Below are 19976 nucleotides of genomic sequence, written 5' to 3' on the forward strand. Positions count from 1 at the left end.
TTGTGCGTTTGTGACAATACCAATTTTATATTGATGAAGTGTTAGCATGTTTAACCAAATGGACCCTTACAGCTCTCAGTGTACAAATGGAACCAAATGGACCCTTACAGCTCTCAGTGTACAAATGGAACCAAATGGACCCTTACAGCTCTCAGTGTACAAATGGAACCAAATGGACCCTTACAGCTCTCAGTGTACAAATGGAACCAAATGGACCCTTACAGCTCTCAGTGTACAAATGGAACCAAATGGACCCTTACAGCTCTCAGTGTACAAATGGAACCAAATGGACCCTTACAGCTCTCGGTGTACAAATGGAACCAAATGGACCCTTACAGCTCTCGGTGTACAAATGGAACCAAATGGACCCTTACAGCTCTCGGTGTACAAATGGAACCAAATGGACCCTTACAGCTCTCGGTGTACAAATGGAATCAAATGGACCCTGTCCACTGTCTGAAGAGTTTGAATGCCAGTCAAAAGGACACTATGAGCTATTGGAACAGTTACCTTAACTCTTGTTATAAAACTCCACATCTCAGTGGCATTCATTCAAAGATCAAGTTACCCAAACTGAATCATTTAAAACAAAGCTAAAGGTTTAAGTTTAACATGTAGTTACCTTCTTGCTACAGCCAGACGGTGTGTAACTTCTTGCTACAGACAGCCGGTGTGTAACTTCTTGCTACAGACAGACCAAACACACACCAGGAAGAATACATCAGAATGCTGCTTCCACACACAGCTTTATATAGTTGAGGCCATCACAGGAGCCAATCAGCAGCCTGGCTCCTCCTAAACAATCACATGCAGTCACCACACTTTTTTTCAATTCAAAGGAGCTTTATTGGCATTGAGAAAACATACGTTTACATTGCCACGGCAAAAAGCACAATACAACAAATTAAACATAGTACATACAATCAAAAATAAATGTATGTACATTTGAATTGAAAGTCAGAATATTCAATAAATCAGTGTCACACACACACACGCACATGCACGTGCACACACACACACACACACACACACACACACACACACACACACACACACACACACATTGATTGATTGATTGAAATATTTATTAACAGTTTGTAGAATTTACAGTACATTTTAAGCACAAACTCAATACAAAGACTGTCAACTGTGAGTGGACGACCCAATTAAGCATTACACTTGTTTACAACAGGGTCCACATTGTTCAATTCATCAAAACATTTAAAGACATACAAACATTTAGAGACATACAAATAGACATTTCTAATCTATGTAGCTAAATTCATCATATGGGAAGCAAAAAAGGGAAAAGATACAATATACAGTGAGGGAAAATGGGGTGGGGGGGGGATTCAGATTTTACAGAGGCCAGTTTCGAATTGCAGCCATCCGTAGGTGCCCTTTGAGAGCGGTTTTGAAGGAGTCAAGGGATTCACATGTCTTAATGACTGTTGGTAGGGCGTTCCACATTTTGGTGGCATAGGAGCGAAAAGTATTTAGTCCCTTGTTTGTGCCGAATCTGGGTTGTACATGGTTTGTTGCACTCCCTCTGGTGTTGTGGGTGTGGACTTCGTTTACATTAAGGAAGTATTTAGACAGGTACATGGGTATCTTGGTGGTGTATCGAATCTTGTGGACCAGACCCATTGCAAGATGCTGTACTCTGTCGACGACCCTAAGCCATCCCAGTCTGTCAAAGTGGGCAGGGGTGAGGTGGGTTCGGGGGGTGAGGCCAAGTAGGAGCCTGACCAGTTTGTTTTGGGAGGTCTGGAGCCTTGTTTTAAGGGCCTTTGAGGTGCTGTGGTACCAAGAGGTGGATGCATAGTCAAAGAAACCTTGTACGAGGGCTCCTGTTAAGGTCTTCAAGGTGTTTTTGCTGACCAGTGAGGAGATCCTGTAAAGGAATCTTGTTCTTTGATTGACTTTTTTGATTACGTTGGTGGCCATCTTATCACCGGAAAGATTGGCCTCCAGGATGGAACCTAGGTAGGTAATTTGATCTTTTCGTGTGATAATATTGTCACCCACTCTAACCAAGAAGCCATCTGCCTTGCTGAGATTACTATTTGATCCGAAGAGGATGGATTCAGTTTTTCCCAGGTGTAAGGATAGTTTGTTATCAGCGAGCCAGGTGCAGATTCTACCGAGTTCAGAGCTGAGGGTCTTTTCAACCTGCAGTTTGTTCCTGTCCGAGACCAGCAGTGCTGAGTCATCTGCGAACAGGAACAAGTTGCAGTCACAAGCTGAAGTCATGTCGTTAACATATATTAGGAACAGTAAAGGCCCTAGTATGCTTCCTTGTGGGACGCCACAGCTCACTGGGAGGGGAGGGGACAGTGTTCCGTTCACCTCCACCATCTGTTCTCTCCCCTCCAGGTAGGATTGCATCCAGCTCACTGATGTGCTATCAAAACCAATAGCTTTAAGCTTGTTAACCAGTATGGAGTGGTTCACGGTGTCAAAAGCCTTTTGGAGGTCCAGCATGACCATGCCGCAGTATTTTCCAGCGTCCACCTCGTGTTTGATGTGGTCGCTCAAATAGAGGAGGCATGTGTCAGTGGAGTGGGATGTTCTGAAACCAGATTGGAACTCGTACAGCAATTTATTAGTGGCAAGATACTTTTCAACCTGTTCATAGACTATTTTTTCCATCACTTTCGAGATGGAGCTTAGAATAGAAATAGGGCGGTAGTTGCCGGGTTCTAATTTACTCCCTTTTTTGTACAAGGGGGTTACTTTGGCCAGTTTAAAATCTTGGGGGACCTGTCCCTGTTTGATGGAGAGGTTAACTATGACACACACACAGACAGACAGACGCAACAGCGCAGAGAGAGAGAGAGAGAGAGAGAGAGAGAGAGAGAGAGAGAGAGAGAGAGAGAGAGAGAGAGAGAGAGAGAGAACTAACCTTTTTCTCAAATTGTGACGTGCTGGTGTGTGTGCGTGTGTGTGTGTGTGTGTGTGTGTGTGCGTGTGTGCGTGTGTGTGTGTGTGTGTGTGTGTGTGTGTGTGTGTGTGTGTGTGTGTGTGTGTGTGTGGGTGTGTGGGTGTGTGGGTGTGTGTTTATTGCTGATTGGCTGATTGGCTGCAGGCCCATCACCAAATTAATGTGCACAGGGGATTTTGGAGAGGGACAGCACAAGGAGATAGACATAACTTCTGACAGGAATGCACGAGAAACTTACTTTTTAACATAAATCACATTCTCGCCGAGATATATTTTCGAGTTAATAAAAAAGGAAAAAATATATTTTTTTTTATTTTTATAAATAAATAAAAAAACAAATGGTTCAAACCCATTAATTAAGATTCGAGTGCCAACCCTAACGAGCGAACATTCGAACCTTGAATGTTTGGGGACAGCCTTACCCTACAGTGCTACAAATAATGTGTAGGTAACTAATAAAGGCATAATTTAACTTTTTTTTTTTAAATACCCTAATCTTTAATTATGTATTTGTATTAACAAAATACCTATCCTGAACTAAAATATTCAAGATTCAATACGTCATGTCAGCTGCAGTTGATTGGAATTTGTTTCAGTGCAAAGATCTCGAATGTTTAAACTAAACTCATGCCTAAACTTAAGTAGGTTACAGTGTCAAATATTGGATGAATATTAATCAAACCCGCACTAATCTCATGTATGTTATTTGTGCTCCTCAATGATTGAGGGGTTGTGCAGTGGGTGGTATCAGTCATGGGGGGGGGGGGGTATGTCAGTGCTTCTTCCCCTATACCCTACCGCCACCGCGTGGTCACAGTTGGAACTGGTCAAAACGTCTATATGGCTCTTCTTTTTCAGGGTTGCAAGTTGATGAAAGTGATTTGGGAAGCCGCGTAAGTCCGGTGGGCTGCTGCTCTGCTCTGAGCCTTTCTTGCGTCGTTGACCCCGTTGGATTTTCTTTGCGTCGGGCGCACGCCGGGATGATCCCAAGTGGTTGTTCATTGATGGCGTTTCAAGTCAAAGTGCAGTTTGGTCATTATGCGGCCACTCTGTCCTTAATAGAGTGAGTGACCCCATCAAGCGGATAAAGGGAAGACAAGAACGCTGAGTCAACGAATCACAAGAAGGATGCAACAGTTGATGTGAGCGAGCGAGTTGCATCGTGCAAAAAAAAAAAAAAGAAAGAAAATCCACTTGTAGCCTACTTGAAGACGGTCTGCTGTCGAGGCAGCCACGGACTATGGTGGCTTTGAACTGTGCAAATTTGGAGGTACGGGAGGTATTTTTTGAAACAATCAAGTCTTTCACGCAAACAGAAATTGTCTGCCTTCTATTTGACGCGACTTGCTTTGAGCGGCGGCATCCACATGCGTGTCCCCCCCCGGCTCCCCCCACCACCACCACCACCGAGATGGACATTTGGGCACAATTAAATCTGGTGGGATTGCATGCACTGTTGGAATGGAGTTGAAGTGGAAACGTCGGATGGTCTGACTGCCACGGTCGGTCAATAGCAGTGCAAGATCTGCTCTGCACGAACATGCAACGAATTCTGCAGAAGAGACGAGTGCGCAAGGTTCGGGTGGTCTGGGCTTTCCTGGCCCTGGTGGCCCTGTCGCTCGCCGCGTGCAGTGCGCTGTTCACGGCGTGGACCTGGCGACAGACACGGGACCTGTCCCAGTCCTTCAGAATCCTGCAGGATCGACTGGAGCAGGTTCGTATATGGCATTTATTTTTTAAAACAATAATACAAACGCTATCTATCCTCGTTTGCATAGCATGCATTCCTGTACGTCAATATCAACAATGTTATTTACTCCTCGGCAAGTTGGTAAATACTGGAACTAGTTTGTTATGCAATTTCTCTGTGGCTGCGGTTACGGGAATCTCCGCGGGGGGCATGGAAAAATGCGAAGCCACTTCAGCCCCCCCCCCCCCCCCCCCCCTTCACCCCTTGTGCATTCTTGCCTTTGCACTGTACCACTTAACCTTAAGGTTCTTTTATTGCTTACCAAAAAAAGTGCGGCCAAGCAGTGGAGTTATTTGCTTATTGTTGCATCCAGTTTAAACCCCTTCTCCACCCCCAATTGAATTGTTTTGCTGCCAGTTGTGCTCCAATTATAGACCAATTTGCTGGAAACCCTTTATGTTTTTGCCTTTATATAGCCAACTGAGTGCACTGACTCTTTGAAGGTACAGCATAGTCATAGGGTAACAATCCCAAGTCTTATTGAGTGATTTTGAACACTATTACCAGCCACCCCATTTGTAAATTGCAAGTTGTGTATTTGGGCTATTATAAAGTAAACACATGGGCTCTAGTCTGGTATAATTGGTTTTACACTTGCATGCATCTTGCCTACAATTGCTTGTACTATGCAGGCACATCATGCATGAGATTGCATCATGAAGCAAATTACTTGCAGTACCCCTCTGAAAGGAAACAGCAGTCACAGCATGGAAATGCTTATGCTGTCAAATGTGCATTGTTTTGAAATCGAAGATGCACTTGCATCATGTGACTGTCACCCACCCAGTTACATGGCAATTAAAAGTCACGTATGCATGCGTTCACGCACGTGAGCACAAACATGTATTTCTTTTGTTTCCACACTCTCTCTCGTCTCGTACCCTTGATGGGACATGTGGAGTGTGTGTGGAGTCCAACTCAAGGGCCCTGTCAATTAGACCCTCAGCCAACTCCTGATGGGAGCCAGTGTGAATAACTGTATGGATTGGAGAGCACACTCCCTCATTTCCACAGTAGCTAGCTATACAGTATATCCAAACACGATATCCCATAGCCACCTTTTATTTTCCTATTTCATATAGGGCCTCCAGCCAGGTAGTTAATGAGGCCCCTCGCTGAGGATTTAAATATTTGCTGGCGTGACAAAACTCAGCCCCCCCCTTTTTTCCACAGCAGGGGAGTTAAGAAATGTGAAGAATGCAAAGCACTAAAAACATGCGTTTAGGTGTCGCAACCACTGCTAAAGGCTATAGCATGGCATTGGCTGGCCAGACAATGGAAAAGGCAGACGTTAATTTTGTGGCTGCCTGGGTGGAAGGAACCGTCTGTGTCAGTTTGGGCTCTGTGCCAGTGCAGTAATATTATAATAATAAACTGGACGGGATTTTGCAGACGGTTTTTTTTTCTTCTTTCTTCCCCTTCTTATTAATGTGCTCCTTTGCTTGTTTTATTGCTGCAAGTTCTTATATATATATATATAAGTCTGCTGCCTGTCTGTCTCTCCTCCGTAGGTGAATACTCAGAGGAAGGCTATTGTTCAGCTCATTCTGGAGAAGAGAGAGTTGCTTGTGGGGCAGAGAGTGAAGAGAGATGGTACTGTTTTGCGTCTGTCTGTCTGTCTGTCTGTCTGTCTGTCTGTCTGTCTGTCTGTCTGTCTGTCTGTCTGTCTGTCTGTCTGTCTGTCTGTCTGTCTGTCTGTCTGTCTGTCTGTCTGTCTGTCTGTCTGTCTGTCTGTCTGTCTGTCTGTCTGTCTGTCTGTCTGTCTGTCTGTCAGTCTGTGTCTGTGTCTGTGTCTGTCTGTAAATATACTGAATAAGAATATATGCCCAACGTGCTACTATGTGATTCCAGTTGTCTTCAATATCTTAATGCACAGCACACGGGCATGGAAAAGTCAACTGAGTCCATGTTTACTTTGGTATCCTATAGAGTATGTAGCTCTTCCCACCCAAATCATCACCCCTGTCACAGCAGACACGATATACTTACAAATTGGACCATGTTGTTTTTTCGGGAAGCCCATTTAACACAAACCTTGGCCATACTTGGCCCACATGGCACTTTGGTCAGGTCTAGTTGGCTGCGGGCACTGCCCGCTGCTAAAAGTCGACACAGGAAAAAGTAGGCTGGATGACTGTTTCAGAAATTACAGGTCTGTCCGGATGGCCTCAAACCCAGAAAACCAGCTGGCACGAGGAGTTAAGGCCTTGTTGCACGCTTTAGGGAATAAAAGTGATTTTCTTCTCCTGGACGTGGCTGACACAGCTATGATTTGTTGTGAAAGTGGTGATATTTGATGACCTATCATTGGAGTATTTATGGGCCCCACTTGCGTCACCACTGGTGAATTGCTGGACTTTTTATTCTTCATAGCTTGTCAGTAAAGATTATGTAGAATCCTAGTCGAGAAATAAATGTGGTATATATTGACAAAAGGATGCATTCATTCATGTATGATCTAGTATCTGGTGAAAGAAACTGCACATATATCACCATACTTGACAGCTTACATTGTCTTGCAAAACACATTGTTACAGTGGTCAAAAAATGCTAAATCCTGAACGGAAAAGCCAAATAGTTTTTCCACAATTCGTGGAGAGGACTTTGAACCACATTTCTGCATAACACAAGTAATTTCCCTTTATTCAGACTGACAGCTTTACCCGGAAAATCACTGTTGCTCGAAGGCATAATGTTCACCCATAGCAAAATCCTAAATCTCCAGGGTCACCCACCTGTGAGTTATTTTAGCAGGGGCTCAATATTCCAGTATGAGGGGGCCTCACTCACTCTGCATTTGCTGCTCCGCCTTCCAGACGTAGTAGTCTTAAGACAAGTAGTGCATGTACTCCACAGTCAGATAACAAAACCAAAACAAACTGTTGGTGAATTAACGAGGCCACTCGTTGAAGTCCTGAAGAAATATATTTTATTTATTGTATTTATTTGAATGGGCGCCAGGTCTCATGTTGCTTCACTCCATTTTCCTTGACTTCCATCTCTTTTGGGTCACAGAACTTGCCAAAGACCTCTCTCTCTTCCTCTCCCTCTCTACCCCTCTTATATTCTATCCTTTTATGCATTCTCTTTCTCTCCCTCCCTTTCCCTTGTTTTCACTGTGCAGTTAAGTGTTCTCTCATTCACTTTTCTTCCCTATCCATCACTCTTGTGGTACATCTTTTCTTTCCTTTTTTTTCTCCCTATTCCCCTTCAACCCCAACACACACAACTCACTCCTCTCTCTCCATCTCTACTCACTCCCTTGTTCTCCCCTCTCCTATTCCATCACTTCCATCTACATTTCTCCCTGCACCCCCCATCTCTCTGCATTTCTGTATCTTCTAGATGACTGGAAGCAGCTGGCTCTCAGATTAGCTCCAAAAGAGAAGAAAGGAGAGAGAAAAGAAAAAAAACTGCACATGCTGAATAAGAAAAAAAAAAGAACCAAAAAAAAGTATAACGAAATATATCAAAAGCACGAGAAAGGAAATCCTTGTCCATCTGCTAAGCGCGTTAAACCACTTCAGGTGGAAGGAAAAAAATGCCCAAAAGCATATTTGCAATGTTAAAACAGAGATGCAGCTGTTGTTTTTCTGATCAGAAAAAACACAGTTTTTTTTCTCCCTCGCTCTTTCTCCCTCCCACCGTCTCTGTCTGTCATTCTAACGTGGTATTCTCTCTTTCCCCTGCTTTTGTTAGGGGGGAGCGTGCGAGGGAAGAGTGGAAGTGGCAGGAAAGTGGCGTCTCATTTTGAGAGTAAGTGCCCTGGCAGATCTCTTATAGCCTCCTTATGTAGCATCTGCTGAAGTGGTTTTAGTCATATACCCCTATACAGTTGCAGTAATAAAATCTTAATTGACTTTCCCCTGTCTCTCATTTCTCTCTCATTTCTCTCTCTCTCTCTCTCTCTCTCTCTCTCTCTCTCTCTCTCTCTCTCTCAGTTACTAAAGTGTCCTCTCAGCCAGGTAAGAGCCTAACAACTGGATAATGATGATGTTTGGTGATTTGTTTTTTGGTGTCTCATGGTCCCAGCCCAAGCAATAACGTGTGTGTGTGTGTGTGTGTGTGTGTGTGTGTGTGTGTGTGTGTGTGTGTGTGTGTGTGTGTGTGTGTGTGTGTGTGTGTGTGTGTGTGTGTGTGTGTGTGTGTGTGTGTGTGTGTGTGTGTGTGTGTGTGTGTGTGTGTGTGTGTGTGTGTGTGTGTGTGCGCGCGTGTGTGTTACAGTGGGAGAGGGTGGTGTGATAAAGGGCTGGGAAGAGGAGACGTTGAATATGAGCAAAGCAGTGAGGTACAACCGAGACCTAGGCACCTTCACAGTGGAGAGAGCTGGGGTATACTTCCTCTACTGCCAGGTGATTCTATGGGACATGTAGTCAATATATTAGAAGGACTACAACAGCAATGGGAGGTGCCATCATATACTTGACCCTCAATGACCCGTTCTGTTTCTCAAAATTTCCACTGATATATCCCTCCTCCCTCGCTTTTCCATACATTTAATCAACTATTAACTTATTCTCATCTTATATTTGTAGTATTTTCTGAATTTGGTTTGCATTCATTATTGAAATGGACAGCATTGGACATGAATTGGCATTGGACATGATTGTCCAATGCCAATCCAAATAGTTTAGCAACCGTTGCTAAGGATGGCAAGCTTTCGTCGTCTGACCCACCCACAGAGTGGAGTGGGTGGGGCTTAGCGAAGGGCAAATTGACCCACAGAGTGGAGTGGGTGGGGCTTAGCGAAGGGCAAATTGACCCACAGAGTGGAGTGGGTGGGGCTTAGGGAAGGGCTAATTGACCAAATCAGTGATTTTACATGAGGGGTTTTCAAATTGATTCATGTCTTTCATTAGACCATGCATGGACCCCCAATTCAATTTACTTTATTCTAGGCAAGCCGGTATAAAATGTTTTGGTTCAAATTAACAGTCATCTGTTTTTACGTCCGGAGACTCCTGTCCAGGACAGGCTTCAGACACGCATCTTGTGCGAGATACCTGCCTCAGATCGGACTCGTGTAAAATTCACCATTGTACATAGATGTAATGGATTACATTACAATAGCAATATTGAAACATGTTAGATTAAAATATTATGAATTCAAAACGGTTGTACTATTGATTTGGTTGGAGGAGCCCCCAATGGAATCTCCTCAAGGACTCCAGAGGGTTTTTTATTTTTGGCAGTAGTAGTATCTTGAATTTCATACTATCTCAAACCCTCACCTATTACCTAAACCTAACATCCCACGGGGCAGAACACCCTTAAAACCTCTCCCAACCCTTAACGCACCCCTCACCAACCTTAATAGGGTCGTCCTAACGCACCCCTCACCAACCTTAATCCGGTCGTCCTAACGCACCCCTCACCAACCTTAATCCGGTCGTCCTAACGCACCCCTCACCAACCTTAATCCGGTCGTCCTAACGCACCCCTCACCAACCTTAATCCGGTCGTCCTAACGCACCCCTCACCAACCTTAATCCGGTCGTTTTAACGCACCCCTCACCAACCTTAATCCGGTCGTTTTAACGCACCCCTCACCAACCTTAATCCGGTCGTTTTAACGCACCCCTCACCAACCTTAATCCGGTCGTTTTAACGCACCCCTCACCAACCTTAATCCGGTCGTCCTAACGCACCCCTCACCAACCTTAATCCGGTCGTCTTAATGCACCCCTCACCAACCTTAATCTAGTCGTCCTAACGCACCCCTCACCAACCTTAATAGGGTCGTCCTAACGCACCCCTCACCAACCTTAATCCGGTCGTCTTAACGCACCCCTCACCAACCTTAATCCGGTCGTCCTAACGCACCCCTCACCAACCTTAATCCGGTCGTCCTAACGCACCCCTCACCAACCTTAATCCGGTCGTCCTAACGCACCCCTCACCAACCTTATGTCTAACCTATGCTATGTCTAACCCACTCTGACCTGCCCTTCAGGTTCTGTTCAACGAGCAGGAGTCTCAGTACGTCAAGCTGGACGTGGTGGCTCGAGGGCACAAGGTCCAGAAGCTCCAGTGCATGGAGGGCTACGGCACCACGCCCGCCGCAGGGCCGCACCCCTTCCACTTCCTCAAGCCGTGCCAGGTGTCCGGCCTGCTGCGTCTGGACCGAGGGGCGGAGCTCCAGGCCATCACAGGGCCGTCCTTCAGGCTCCACGCCGTGGGAACCTCTTCCGCTTCGCCACACGTCTTCAGCATCTTCAAAGTCAACTGAAGGTCGACAAGGAGGGGGTGACGCCAAGTGAGCACGGCCTGCTGCGTTGTGTTAGCGTTGCAGACTTCGTGGGCACAGAGACCTGTGAGGAGGGGCGTTTGAAACTGCCGAAAAGCCCCAGATGTCAGTTTTTTTTAAAGAGCACATCATGAGTACATCGATCTGTCGCTGTAAACCCCGGAAAAGAAATAATAATAATAACCTGTCAGACATCACATCATGTCAGTGTCTCTCCCCAAAGACCTCAAAGACATAAAAAGGAGTCTTGCTTTGTGGAGTTTGCGGATGGAATGTTCTCTGGACCCGCGGTTGCCTTTTTGGAATGCAACACAGACTGTGGAGTAGGAACTGAATGTGGCCAAACCCAGGACCCATAGTGGACCCTTTTGGATGGTGGCCAAGCGAACAGATGTGATGGATACTTTTCCGTAGACGAGGGCTCGCAATTTATAAAAACTTACACGGATTGTCAACTTGATCTTAAGATCGTTTTTTTTTTTTTTTCTTTTTTTTTACATTGTGCTTTTATACTTGATTTATAAGAAGGACCGTGACTGAACAAAGCTGTGCATGCCCTCCCACTGTTCCATCGCAAAGTGCCTCAGGAAATTGAGAGCCCATAAATGAACAGTCAGTTCTCCACACTATAAACAACTTAAAATAATCACACACTCACACCCTTTCTTTTACATGTAGATAATGTGTGCACATGGAAGTGGGGGCTGAAGTAGAACTGGGAGCGTTCTAATGTCAAAAGTTTATAAATAACAACATAGATGTGAATTTCTACCTAGATTATTATTATTTCTATGATCAGGGCCTTTCAATATACAGTATAAGGTTCTGGATGTATTGTATAGTATTACTTGGCTTTCCTTTTAAAAAGCAGGTTATAGTAAACCAAGCCTGGAGCTTAAAAGACTAATGTCTGCTTTTTGCATCTCTCAATGTCTCTGCCTTTCGTACGTTTTTGGCACCACAGTGGCTATAATTTACAAGCTATTTGAAAACCATCAGGAAATTATTAACTTATCGTTACAAATTGTTCATAGATTAGTATTTGGGAGGCCTCTGACGATCCAAAGCCAATGTGTCATTTACATTTTGTAATCTGAGGTCAAATCCCACACTCTAAGTGCCACTGAAACCAAAGCACTGGCGTGGGATTTGGTTAATACCTATATGTCAATTATATGAGAACATTAGAAGATTTTTTCTTTTTTTTTTACAGCCTTTACTATTATTATTCGCCAGAATTAACCCATTCTGACCTGAGATCAGATTCATACGAGGTTTCCGCCGGACACACACTGGTCCTGATGAAACCATTCTGACCTGAGATCAGATTCTAAAAATGTCAGTCGCTCTTCGATTTTTCAAAAATAGCAGACCTACAAGCTCGTATCGCGCCACTCGGTGGCGCGATATGAGCTTGTAGATCTGCTATTTTTAAATAGCTAAAGCATAACATGATGCTGACACCAAAATGGGTGCCCGTTCAGAATGGGTTAATACCTATATGTCAATTATATGAGAACATTAGAAGATTATTTTTTTTTTTTTTACAGCCTTTACTATTATTATTCACCAGAATTAAAGTAAGAGAAGAAATCAAATAGATCAGTTTAATTTGCACATTCATGAAAGCTCATTCCGGTGATGTAACGCTCATAAAGTGAAAGTTAAAACACTATAATGGGGAACATCACACTGTTTATGTTTGCCCTGTGGTTGTTTTAGTTTGAATTACGGATTGCTTATTTTATTCCTTCATAGCCAAGTAAGGAGATGATTGATGAAAGACCATGTGGGGAAGACCTCAAGTGGGATTGTGAAGGGGAACACAGCAAAAATCTTAACTTTTTGGGAGATTTGGTTCCATTTGTACCGCTAAACTGACAATAAAGGATTTCATTGTGTAGACTGTCGATTTGCTGGTTCAGATCAGATATCTAAAATTAAAAAATATATATATATTAAAAAAAAGTAAATATTTAACAAATCTACCCCGTCAGTCTCAGTAGCTTGAGGTTCAACACATCCATGGTGACTCAACAGAATTTCTAATTTCATGTTCATCACAATTTCACAAACAATGCGTTTGAATGAGTTTTTGTGAATTGGTATCTCCTTTACTATAGTTTACTATAGTCCTAATGTTTATGAAGGTTAATCAGTATTGTGCCGTTGTCTCAATCATTACATTTTTCCATTGGCTTAAAACAGTTTTTCCAGACTAATCATCAAAATATTGCTCGATCAAGGACTTTCATGTTTTCTTGCCAAACTCACAAGACTGCAGCTTATTCACCCTGTTCTAGTCCTTGGCTACTATTTGTAGATATCTTATTTCAGAGTCCAACACCTAGCATATCACAAATGTAATACGTATGTATGTATGTATGTATGTATGTATGTATGTATGTATGTATGTATGTATGCCTTAAATGGCAAGGCTGAATTCTTGTGTATTATAATTATGAAACATGTAATCATTCCATTTCCTCATACGCTGCTGTTTTCTGTGATATTCCTTTTTCAGTGTATATTTCTAGCAGTTGGTTTCAACACTCCTACTCTTGTTTATAAGTCGTTTTTGTTTTGAGGATGGATGGACCACATTGATTTCTTTTCAGCACTTTACTGCAGTAAATGTGGTGTTTTAATAGACGCCAAACATTCATTTTTCATCTGTGGCTGCTTGCAAATGGAAAAATGTGGGTTGAAATGTAGACATTCTATCCGGTTTGATTTCCTAATAGTTTTCCTCTTCCCTTTTGTGTCTGCCGCATCCCCCTTTTGTGTATCTCATATTTCAGCATGGTTCGTAATACACACACACACACACACACACACGCATGCACATCACACATCACAGAGCAAATCTTTGCCATACTTCCTATGCACAGACATGATGGCAAGCCATTAGTGTATCCATACACACACCTCCCTTTGCCATGCTAAATTCCTATACGCACGCACAAAAGACCACAGTCGTGCGCGCACACATGTGAAAGCACACGAGCTGCCATCTAGATTTTCACTTCCTGAATCTGAACCTGGACCAAATAGCTGTAAGCCTTTGAGGAAAAACATGCCTAGCGTTTCCCCGTCTGTCTCACACATACTTCCCTCCCCCAATTCCCTTTTTTTTGTAACGAAATGTCAAAGTTTATTACCACCTAAAAAGCCTTATTTCATACAGAGGCCTGTCTCTGGGGAATTATTGAATTCAAGAAACTGGCGAAACCGAATAGAAGTTGTTTGTCAAATATAAATGTTGTATTCAATGCCTAGTTTTACATAAATGGTAAACGAACCCTGAGTTTCCCTTTGTCATTAGTTTTGGAACATCATGGTCAGGTTTTTGATTATTATGAGGTCAGGTGACGGCATCAGTAGTATCAGCTTATCTGCAAATTGTAATTTGCTAACACAGTTTATTACAGTAATGTCTACATTCACACCATGGTCTTGGACACGGCAGTCTATTATCTATCTTTCTTTTCTCAGTAGGTATCATGGCCAGGGAGATATCTTAGAATGGTGGGTCTCAAACATTTTTTTATTTTATTTGAAGGATCTCTAATTTGGTAATTGTTAGGCTACGGAACCCTTGAGTGTGTACAACAGTTGGTTACAATTGTAGAATCAGTTAAATACCTGCAAGGCTCCATTTGGTATTGGTATGGACCCTTATCAATTATTTGAGAACCACTGTCTCTATATACTGTATATTAACCCATTCTGACCGGGCACCCATTTTGGTGTCGGCATCATGTTATGCTTTAGCTATTTAAAAATAGCAGATCTACAAGCTCATATCGCGCCACCGAGTGGCGCGATACGAGCTTGTAGGTCTGCTATTTTTGAAAAATCGAAGAAAACGACTGACATTTTTAGAATCTGATCTCAGGTCAGAATGGGTTCATCAGACCAGTGTGTGTCCGGCGGAAACCTCGTATGAATCTGATCTCAGGTCAGAATGGGTTAACATACACAGTTACCTCCACCTACTGTATGCAGAGGTCAGAGCACTGAGATTCTGTACCTTGCTCACCGGTACTTTACAGTACACCCTCTAGCCACCAGATGCAGCTGGCAACCTTTGCGTCACTGATTGGCCACCGGCCACCCTATACTGTACATCAAGGCTAACCTGCCACCCCCCAAAAAAACTAGATCATTTATTAAATCCATATAGTTGAAAGGGAGTATAGCTAGCAGTGCATCTATTCAATCATCTAACATAACTAATACAAGTAGACGTTGTGCAATACACGTACAATAGTTGGACGCACACTGAGTCGGATTGGTTTGTGATCATAAATGACACTCGTTCAGTCCCAATGAGGTTATAATGCTGAAACTATAGTCAACTAAATCTGAACATGCAGTAGGCCGACACAATACGCATCCTCACACAACATTGTAACTCTACAGTCATGATAAAATGCTGCTCGTGTCACCTGGCTGTGATTCAGCCTCTATTCCACAACTATGTCCCACACGACATCCTCAATGATCAATGCAACCTAACGTCAGTGTTGTTGTCTTGTTGAGTCACTAAAGATGGAAAAGAGGACCTCACCGTTGGTTTGGTTAACACCTTTTAGTGGGTTGCGTTAGACTCACTTGTTTGTTGTCTTTGGACGTAGAGTAGACTATATTATGTTTGTCGCCCTTGTCTGTCTGTCTGTCCGTCCGTCCGTACGCCTGTCTGTCCGGGTGTCGTCCTACTGTGTGCCACACTGAAGATAAAGATAAAGATATGCAGCATGTGAATAGCTAATCTCCGGCACCATTGCGACCTCTGCCTCAAATATTTCACATCTGACCATTATAGTGCAACCAGGAGTGACATTTTTAGGCTACTCCTACAGATTCTGCCCAAACATCACCTTAGTCATGTGATCAGTCCAATTTCAATTATTTCAACTTGATTGGCTTTCAAAGTTTGCGTAAGTGTTCGGAAACAAAATGCCTCATGAACGCTGCATCCGATTGCTGTGAAACTTTGCATGCACGTTACCACTAGGCCAAGGAAATATGACACGCAAAATCTTTCAAATTGGCCTCATGGTGGCGCTATAACAGTCATTCAACCATAGTTCATATAATCAAAATAAGTTTCCCTTTTATTCTCCTTCTTTTTGGCCTTCAATAAACTACCTGGCCTGGCAGAGACCTGTGCCATAATTCTAGAAACTATAGACGACCACACTAATTATCCATAATGTGTAAATGATGGATAAGGGGTCAGGACAACTAGCCCTTTTCGTGGAGGGGTCAGAATATAATGTGGGACTTCAACTGTTACTGTCTCTATGTACTCTGATCTCTAAATATGGATCTCTAGTCTCTAGTTTTCCAGGACAGTGATCAAACACATTTTCATATTTCTGTACTTTTGGTTATTATACCCGAAACACCTTTTCTCATTTAACCATTTGAACCCTACGTATATATACACTTCATTAACCCCCCCACGGGTCTATATACTCGCCGCAAATAGCCAATATATAATGTGTCGCAACTAAGGCAACACATTATATGTAATGTTCACTAATAGGTATGATAGGGTTCATGTGGTAAAACAAATATATATGTATATATTTTCATTTCATTCGATTTTATTACAAACAAAAACAAAAAATTAAAGAAAAAAAACAAACAGTTGATGCATCATCGATGACATGTTTTGCTGCCACTCATGGTTCCATCGGCACTACTACATACACAGTGACACGAGAGACCCAGAAATAAACAAACTTCTGGTCAAAGAGGACAAAGGAATCGTGAAGGAGAAAAAAAGCATAGTTACATGAGTGCTCGTTTTGACAGTCAGAACATTTTAGTTAAGGGGTTGCAAGACACTTTATATCTAACATAACGAGTGACATGGATTCAGACTTCTTGACTTCATAAACCTGACCGTGTAAAATATCCAGGGTTTGGGGAATAAATTAACTCCTAGCTACGTTTAAATTTCTTTCCTTTAGAAATAAAGTGGACTAATTTGACTAGCATTTACAAGCTGACATCAGGCTATTAAATGACTTTACATTTGTTCAGCTATGTTTATTAAGGCGTATTTGATGATATACAGTTTATAAAATGTACTCAATTCTAGAGCTGGCCTCTTGACTGTAGAGACCATAACAATACACTTTAAATGGTGTTAGATAGTATACATTTTCAATTGCTCTTAACGCATTTAGGGTTACATAATGGCCTATTTACTGTATAATATGCATAAGTCATTTGCAAGCCCCCAAAATCTAAAATGTAAGCAGGAAAGATGGAGATTAGTTTTCTCGTAATACATATGTACTTCTGAAGTTAGCTCAACTTCTTCGTTTTGCTTTCTCTCATGATAATAGGATAACGTGGCGAAGGGGTGCATGGTGTATCGCGCGTGCTGTCGTTTTCATAGGTTCCTGCTCAAAAGATAGTCTTAATGGCCGTAGCTTGATCGTTCTCGAATTAAGTGACAGCGAGGACAAACAGCAACACAAACAACAACAACAATAATCATCATAACCATAGTTGCACGGATGAAAAACAGACGGCTGAGCAGTTTAAATAGGCAAAGAATGTCACAGAATTCGTAGAAAGAAAGAGGAACTCTGAAAATAAACACAATAAAAAAAAGAAGAACGGAAGAGGAAACACGTGAGGGAAAAGGACAACAGGGTGGATACCACGAGGAGTGTTGAGGGTGATCGATATTTCTTTTAATAACACTGATATGCTTATGAAAGGTTAAACATTCATAGGTTTTTTTTGTTTTGAATAGTTTTGTTTTGAAAAATAGCCATGTTATCATCGTGAGACCTCTCCGAAGCGAGCATTACACCATTCAGCTGTAAAATACCTCAAAGCGCGGTAAAATCCTCAGTGTTAACTGAAAAACAGGGTCCATTCTTTACACTCGCAGAGTTAAATTAATGCTGAGGATTTCAGAATTTTAGCGCATAATATGCGCTAAAATTCATTTTAGTTCACATAGCCTATTATGTGAACTAAAACGAACCACTTCCGTCGTTAGAGGGAAGCCAACACTGTAATTTAATTTAAAAAAAAGAAAATAAAAAGATTCTACTCGTTACATTTTAACATCTTAGTCGTTATAACTTGACATGTACCATCGAAGGAGAAACGGAAAGGAGGAACACAGTGAAATCCACAGTGTTATAACTCAAGTTCAAGGTCACTACGTGCTCCTTTCGACATTGGAAAAACCTTACGTTGCGGACGGGCTTTCTGAAATAGTTTCGCATACCTGCCATAAAAAAAAATGTAGTTATCATCACCTCCCTTTCCAGAAAAAGTGTAGATGTCAGAAAGAGCACGTATTGAGCTTTAAAATGAGCACTAAGGATTTTACTGTGAAGGCCAATAACTTGACCCAGAGCCTGCTTGGACAGACAAACGGACCTTAATTTCTTCTCTCTGAGAGATCGAAACCGCAATAAAAACCACTGTAGGCGCAGCTCGATACAAAAAAACGTTTCTCTTCTCTTTTCTACTATCACTTTTCCACGAGAACGCGTTGTTCTGACGAGAGCATGCTTCAGTGGAGGGATGGCTACGCTCATTTACGCGTAGTTGCGGGCCAGTGTCACACAACCTCACACAAATCAGGCTTCAGAGTGGCCTGTCGCTGAAATGGTTTCACATGCAGCTTCCTGTAAGTGGCTGTGGAGAGGGACGGGTGGCTGGGGTGGGGTCAAAGGTCATACGGTCATGATCTTTTCAATAGTTCTAGAAGGCTGTAGAAGGTTCAGGGATTGAGGTTCCGTAAGCTCTGTGTGTGTGTGTGTGTGTGTGTGTGCGCGCGCAACAGGGCGCGTTCATGTGTAGAATCTGTAGATATAACGTTTGCGAACTCAACAGAATATAGTTTGAGAAGTAAACTTGTCATAGAAGGTGTAACAATGACTTCTGCTGTATATGTGTGTGAGAGCATACCTGTGTGCATGTTGTGAGTGTGTGTGTGTGCGTGTGTGTGTGTGTGTGTGTGTGTGTGTGTGTGTGTGTGTGTGTGTGTGTGTGTGTGTGTGTGTGTGTGTGTGTGTGCGCGTGTACTTTCAACACTTCTGTCCACTTGGAGGCTCTACTAATATTAATGGGTACTAGTCCCACAGTCAGTCAGCGATATATTTTAACACTGCATTCCTGGTATGCTGTTGGTATAAGCCCGTTTTCAGATACTGCCACTTACCGGGCCAACTCTAAATATGGAGACATATTTAAGAATGTATTTTTAGCATATGGGTTTTTATTGTCTGTGAGGTGTGCGTGTAAGTACATATACTCAGCTGTGAGAGTGTGCGTGCGTGTGTGTGTGCGTGTGTGTGTGTGTGTGTGTGTGTGTGTGTGTGTGTGTGTGTGTGTGTGTGTGTGTGTGTGTGTGTGTGTGTGTGTGTGTGTGTGTGTGTGTGTGTGTGTACATGCGTTATAGAGATGTAGAGAGAGAGAGAGTTCTGGCAGAGGGAGCGTGAGTGTAAATCAGTCGTCGATACAGATGACCTCCCCGCTGCGCTGTTCCCGTCTGCCGAGGAGCAGTTCCGCCTCCCTCTCCTTCTTCACAGACATGGGAGGACCGTTCAGCACTGCAGAGAGGAGAGAGAGAGGGGGGGGGGGGTAAAGAGAGAGCGGGGGAGAGAGAAAGACAGAGAACGAGAGAGAGAGAGAGGGAGAGAGAGCCACCCGGGTTTGGGGTCGTCAGTTCACCATCAGGTCACTCCAGAAGAGAACAGATGAAAGTTAAAGCCACGATCCATGCGATTACGACGAAACACATAACTGTCATTTATTTATTTATGGCCTGGATCAGGTTTTTTAATACAATAATTGGTTTCTTGCGAAACGTAAACCGTATGTCAAACTGAACTGTAAACCTAAAAGTTCATCAACACCCCCCCCTCCCCCCCCCCCCCAAGGGGTCAATTCAGGTGCACTTAGTTCACTCTGGAGAAAGGGAGCTGAAACTACCGTTCATATGGTAGGAATAAAACAAGAATGGCTTTGTTGTTGTGCACATTGGG

General features: G+C 43.0%; 2 protein-coding genes across 4 annotated transcripts in view; one reads left to right on the forward strand and one right to left on the reverse strand.

The window, feature by feature from the left end:
* Positions 1-3820: 3820 nt before the first annotated feature.
* On the forward strand, positions 3821-12177 carry tnfsf12 (TNF superfamily member 12). Its single transcript, XM_083789161.1, has 6 exons — positions 3821-4658; positions 6206-6287; positions 8394-8450; positions 8636-8659; positions 8919-9046; positions 10648-12177. Exons 1-6 carry the CDS (start codon positions 4485-4487, stop codon positions 10921-10923), a joined length of 741 nt encoding a protein of 246 aa, XP_083645287.1. The 5' UTR covers positions 3821-4484; the 3' UTR covers positions 10924-12177.
* Positions 12178-14939: 2762 nt separating this feature from the next.
* The window catches only part of chd3 (chromodomain helicase DNA binding protein 3), a gene marked incomplete at its 3' end in the record, with an annotated part of 71122 nt that continues 66085 nt past the window's right edge, over positions 14940-19976 (reverse strand). For all 3 annotated transcript variants that reach the window (XM_083789189.1, XM_083789188.1, XM_083789180.1), the window contains exon 39: positions 14940-19541. In XM_083789189.1, the coding sequence (XP_083645315.1) occupies positions 19438-19541 (104 nt within the window). The remainder of the gene's footprint in view (positions 19542-19976) is intronic.

This window comes from Protomyctophum parallelum (genome assembly GCF_964188405.1).
Source record: "Protomyctophum parallelum genome assembly, chromosome: 18".
Classification (NCBI taxonomy): domain Eukaryota; kingdom Metazoa; phylum Chordata; class Actinopteri; order Myctophiformes; family Myctophidae; genus Protomyctophum; species Protomyctophum parallelum.

Excerpts from the sequence above, each read along its gene's own strand:
- tnfsf12 (XM_083789161.1), top strand. The coding sequence starts at position 4,485 with ATGCAACGAATTCTGCAGAAGAGACGAGTGCGCAAGGTTCGGGTGGTC. Across the intron at positions 4,659-6,205 it reads TGCAGGATCGACTGGAGCAG|GTGAATACTCAGAGGAAGGC; the intron begins GTTCGTATATGG and ends TCTCCTCCGTAG. Across the intron at positions 8,451-8,635 it reads AGTGGCGTCTCATTTTGAGA|TTACTAAAGTGTCCTCTCAG; the intron begins GTAAGTGCCCTG and ends TCTCTCTCTCAG.